The sequence below is a fragment of the Notothenia rossii genome, assembly GCF_949606895.1.
Source record: "Notothenia rossii genome assembly, chromosome: 7".
Taxonomy (NCBI): Eukaryota; Metazoa; Chordata; class Actinopteri; order Perciformes; family Nototheniidae; genus Notothenia; species Notothenia rossii.
The window spans coordinates 53,034,913-53,040,912 of NC_136905.1; the positions used below are offsets into that span (position 1 = coordinate 53,034,913).

At 41.9% G+C, this 6,000-nt stretch overlaps 1 protein-coding gene across 1 annotated transcript in view; it reads right to left on the reverse strand.

Annotated features, from left to right (window-relative positions):
- Positions 1-5,593, reverse strand: part of gabrg1 (gamma-aminobutyric acid type A receptor subunit gamma1) — a 44,302-nt gene extending 38,709 nt beyond the window's left edge. The window contains exon 1 of the mRNA XM_079691733.1: positions 5,383-5,593. Within this exon, the coding sequence (XP_079547859.1) occupies positions 5,383-5,459 (77 nt within the window). The 5' untranslated portion in view covers positions 5,460-5,593. The remainder of the gene's footprint in view (positions 1-5,382) is intronic.
- Positions 5,594-6,000: the final 407 nt, after the last annotated feature.

Consider the following 6,000-nt stretch of genomic DNA (forward strand, 5'->3'; position numbering starts at 1 on the left):
ATTATCAGTGGTCTTGTATGTCTTCCATTTTCTAATAATTGCTCCCACAGTTGAATTCTTCACACCAAGCTGCTTACCCATTGCAGATTCAGTCTTCCCAGCCTGGTGCAGGTCTACAATTTTGTTTCTGGTGTCCTTTTGACAGCTCTTTGGTCTTGGCCATAGTGGAGTTTGGAGTGTGACTGTTTGAGGTTGTGGACAGGTGTCTTTTATACTGATAACAAGTTCAAACAGGTGCCATTAATACAGTTAACAAGTGGAGGACGGAGGAGGCTCTTAAAGAAGAAGTTACAGGTCTGTGAGAGCCAGAAATCTTGTTTGTTTGTAGTTGACCAAATACTTATTTTCCACCATAATTTGCAAATAAATTATATAAAAGTCAGACAATGTGATTTTTTGGATTTTCTTTTTCTAATTTTGTCTCTCATAGTTGAGGTATACCTAGGATGAAAATTACAGGCCTCTCTCATCTTTTTAAGTGGGGGAACTTGCACAATTGGTGGCTGACTAAATACTTTTTTGCCCCACTGTATATCAAGTACAGTAACTAAAACTAGCTAACGTTGTAGCCTAGCAGAGTGGACAAGTTGCTGTTAGCTGACAGTGATTTTCGATTTTCGACGTACATGTCCATCAAAGTGACCACGCCGTAATTTATGCAAAAAACGTTAAGACCTAATATAAATAAAAGGGTCGCGTTATAAAACAATTCACTCAACAATTCATAATCATGAAGGTGGAATATAACTATATCCCGAATATTTTGTATTGCATCCAGGGGCAGAAACATGTTTATTTCTGCTGTAAAGTTGGGCATTTTAACATGGGGGTCTATGGAAATTGATCCTTTCTGCAGTCATCGCCTATCGGCCAATAGATGAACTGCAGTTTGTGGCACTTCTTATTGGCCTCCCGGCTCTGCCCCAGAGTTTGCCGTTTGGTTTATATATCTGTCTCCATTAGTGTTTTCTTTCAATTCTTCCTCATTGGTCCTGAGGTGGTCTGTCTCAAGTCTTGCCTGGCTGTTTGCTGGTTTTGCTGTTCCTCGTGACTCTAAGTTTGTATTTTGGTTTAGTTTTGATAATTTTCCTTTTGCTTTTATAACCTTGCCTGGTCCCTTGCTCTTGGTTCTTTAAACTTGCCTTTTTGCGTTTCGGTTTAACCTCTTGCTAACTCCTGACAGGAAAAACTATTCCCAATGACACAACGACAACCAACCACATTTAATCCGATTTCGCTCATCAACAAACGGTGGTTTCTTCTCCACTTAATATGTAGAAGAAATGCCTCACTCTGTCAGAGCTGAGCGGGCAGATTACTTTGCACACACACCCCCAGCCTCTTTGCATTTGTACAGTGTGTAAGAACAGATTTAAGCTTCAGCCTGTCTAATATTTGAGCTCAGAGAGGCTCGAAAGAGTCTGACAATCAGACAGGTTAGAAAAAAACAAGAAAACTCGATTTTTTTATAGCACTTTAATAGGGGTCAGACGGAAAGTGAGCCCCCACTGAAATGCTACCAAAAATCCCTCATTATAAAGGAAAAGTACAGTAGATTTAGGCAGGAGGTGGGTCTGTGAACTAAATAAATTATTTCAAGTAATGTCACCATGTACCAAGATCTTAAAAATAACCTTGGAATGTACAACATCTTTGACAGGAATAACAATATTTGAACAAACTCAGAATAGATGCTTTGTCAGTTGTTGCTGATTCACTTTAAACCTTACAACAGTTATTTTTCTATAATGTATGAGTCAGGTTTACTTGATTCAGAACTAAGTTTTCAATGTTGTTGCAAAAAACGAGGTTCTGACAGAGTCTGGAGCCAAATTACTACATTTAAATGTCAACAAAGTAGGTGGAAATTAGGCAGATAATTAGATACAAGCAATTAGCAGGCATTACACACAATGGTGGAAAAAACTGACTTTTAGTCAAATGTTGGGTGTTTTTATTGTTCAGTTCGTTGATAACATTTTTGAGTGTCCTGTGGCGGTCTTTAGAAGAACCCAAGCCTTCTGTAACACTGTGCCTCTGCTGGAGTTCATCTGAAGTTGAAAAAGTCAGCGAGGCAGATTCCCACTCCTCTTCTAACTCGGAATCAGTGTGTTGATTAAACTGGAGCCCCGGAGACCAGTGTAAATGCACTGATTGTGCACCAGTTCAGTCCGTATCAGCATATTTTTCCTCCAGAGACTTTCCTCCAATGTCATCTCTTCTAGTGGTTTGCTACGTAAGCTAAAACCGACAAAGCCTGTGCTGCCACCAGATCACCAAGTACTGCACTGAAATCATTTAAAAGTTGACTGATTAAATGTATTATGTCAACAGATTACACAAAGCTGCGTAAGGTTAGTTGAAAGCAATATCAACTTCATATTATTGCTTGCAAATACAATTATGTGTAATCTGATGATATAATACGTTTCATTGAAGTCAACATTTCAATGTGTTCAGTGTGTACAATTCAAGTAAATCAAGTATTAAATGAGGATGAGGGGTCAGGGAGGAAGGACATATTGCTATGAAAAAAGTATTTGCGTCCTTCATGGTTTTTCTTCTATTACAGATCTTCAAAAATGAGTATACAACAGAGACAACCTAAATTAAAAATGTAATGTATTGAAGGGAAAAGTGGCGAACACAAATGTCCTGTGTTAAAGAGCAATTGCCTGTTTAGTTCAACCAATGGACTAAATTACCTTGCTAACTAGCTTTAATTAGACACAATAAAGCTTGATTACTGCCAGCCCTGTTGGATCCAAACATCACTTTAAGAGAACTTTTTTAGCAATATAAAGATGGCTGAAAGAGCTCGAGGAACAGCAGGTAACTCTCCCTATTTAGAGACCTGTCCTAAACGCTTCCTGTTTTTTGCCCTAGTTGACCTGCTTTGGGATTGATATTTGTTAGGGAATAACGTCTAAAAACTTGATTAAATTCATGAAACACACTCAGAATGAAAGTGATTGCAATATATTGGTCTTGAAAAGGATACAAAGTCATTAGTGAGGCTGTTGGACTCCAGCCAACCACTGAGAGCCATCCTCTCCAAAAACTTGGACCAGGTTTGAATCGTGCTGGAAATGCCCGCCTTACTGAAGCCTCTGGTTGCAGGTGTTTCTGCTAAAGGGTATCGAGTTCAGGGACTCGTTATTCACATGGGTGATTGCAAGAAAGATTTGTTCCTGTTGGCACGACAATGGGACCTAAAGTACCGGAAAGTTTCAAATACTTTGCCAGGTGTTTTTATTTCTGTCTATGGTCTGTCTGACTCTGTCAGGTTTTTCAATGCATTAGCACTGCAACTGTCATGTCACAAATCTTTAAATTTAGTTGAGATCAAAAGGCAGAACACGTTAGGAGAAGGATGAGGGGCACCAGAGGCCCCCCCGCTTTACACCCCTGGCCCCATATGGCATAACAGCTGGTGTGGTCAAATTACAAGATGGTTTCTTGGTTAGAAAACGTCTGTTGGGTTCACTCAGGTTGTCTTTTATCATATATTCTGTTTAGTTTGAAAATCTGAAATATTAAGTGTGGCACTTGTGCAAAGAAAGGGCATATTAGAGAAGGGGCACGGTTAAGGTGAGGTGTTTCCCTGAGGGGGGTTTCTCTGCCACGGTGGAGTGCTTTACTGTGTCTCAATTGCATACTTCTGTACTTACATTTGCTGTATTGAGTGCACAGGTGCATACCTATGCGAAGTATGGCAAAGTGCCCGTTGAGTACTCGGATGGTGCACTCATGACAGTCAAAAAGTGGAGTGTGGAACGCTGGACACTCCTCACACCCAAAGACCGCCATCTTGCAAACGTAACTGAAGCCTTAAGCTGTGTTTGAGGTTACTCTGGTGAACACAGCACTATACAAATAACATTGACAGATGTGGGTGTTTTTTACTACTCCAGTTACATAACATTATACTGATGAAAATAATCCCTGTTAATTGTATTGGATACATTGAGCATTCTGTATTGATTTGCTGGAGGGAATTTGTTTTGCTAGCATGCTCGCTAGCTAATTGCGCCAATCGACACTTCTGGTGAGGGCACAGCAGCCGTGTGCGATTCGAGAGCACATACACGGTAGAAATTCACACACTGAATAAGTGTTCGCAGTGTCGGATTTAGGTAGTAGTCTTCTCTTCCCTGCCTCTGGTGTTACCTTTCACCTCTTGATGGTGACCTCTGACACAGGAAACCTGGTACAGGGTACATGTTCTACCAAAGGTGTTGTGGTTGGTTAACTAGTGCTGTGTGTCTGCTCTGATTGCTGATGCTGAGGCAACAGAGTCCATACACAATTCAAAGAGAACAGGGGGGAATGAGTTCATGTTCTAGGAACAAGATGTCTTCCATTTCACACATTTGATTATCACTGGCTCCCAAACTGTGATGAACTGAGTAACCACCTCACACACTAAGCACAGTGAGGCTCAAACATCTCGATGAATGAACATTAAGAAAACTATTTCTTTACTCACAACAAAATGTCAATCTAGAGGTTCAGCCTGTGAAAACCATTGTAATATCTTATCTGATGCTGTCCGAATTAATCTTAGTTTAGACTAAACATTTAAACATACGTTACAAACTATGATCATAGAATGAGAAAAATCAGAGCCAATTACTGGGAAGAGGGAGGGAGCGATATGAATGTCGATAATGCGAGGTGCAGTATCCAGGAAGGACTAAAGCATATCTCTGGTATGCTGCTATTTTAAATTGTATTTTATTCTCAAAACAAAAGAAATAGCAGCTGCAGTGGATCAGAGATTTCAATTTAACAGATCACTAAATGCACACTGTAAATCGATCATCTGTGAGATGGATTATGAACGGCAGGAACATTGGTGATAGACCAAAACAAAAATGTTCACAAATAATTGTATCAACATCTAAAATGTGTTGTCTTGACATTTATAAACCTTCCAAATCTGAATTTGTAGAATGTCCTCAGAGAGAATATCCTATGCAGAGTGATTTGTTGAATAAAGAAAATCTATAAGAAAATATTAGCAGCTTCTATTTAACATGTCCTTTCACCTCTTTGACCAACTGCCAGAGGTCTTCTTTCCATACAGCCCACCTGACACACTGACAGACCCTGTGAATCACAGCTCACACACCAACCTGTCACCGGAACATCCACCGGATTTACGCACAGAGGATATGAACATGGTTGGTTCTTCTGAACAGACAAAGCAGAGGTTGAATGTGTTCCACCAGGCCGCCACTGCACCGGCTTCACAGGTAACACATCCCCCCCCCACAAACACACACACACACACACACACACACACACACGCACACGCACGCACGCACGCACACACACACACACACACTCACTCACTCACTCACTCACTCACTCACTCACCTCAATCCGAGCAGAGCCAACAGCAGCCAGGGCTTCATGGCTTTGTCCCGCACGGCTCTCACCAAAAGCCGCTTCATGTCTCCTCCAGCCGGGGGGACTGGGGTTCCGGAGTCAGCGAGGGAGGCGGGAAGCTTTCTGTCCGCAGCTCGCGACCGTACTCAGGGTTAATTGTAGAGGCGGGAGCGTGTGAGAAACGTGTCCATGGTGTGTGAGGAGGGGGAGGATGTGAGAGGGAGGGGGGGGGAGGCTCTGCAGTGCCGCGCTCGCATGCACGCTGCGGCGCGGAATCATATGGACTTCCTGTACACAGACTGAGTGATGGGATGGGAGATGTGTCTTATTGTTTGATACGCGCCCAGATGTGTGCGAGCAGCTTCACATTCACGTCAGCTGTGCACGCACTGCTGGTAGAGGCGCGTGCAGGTGACCATGCAGCATCCTTTACATTCTGCCCCCTGTCCAAGGTCAAAGCACCCTGACTAAGTTGTGGGGGGGAGCATGTCACAGTTCACAGTTACTAAGCAGGTTTGTTTTCTATATAGGTCTATATTTTCTGTACAAATAAAATCTGGGGCTCCAAGACACATCAAAACGATTGAGAGAAAGATAAAAACAATT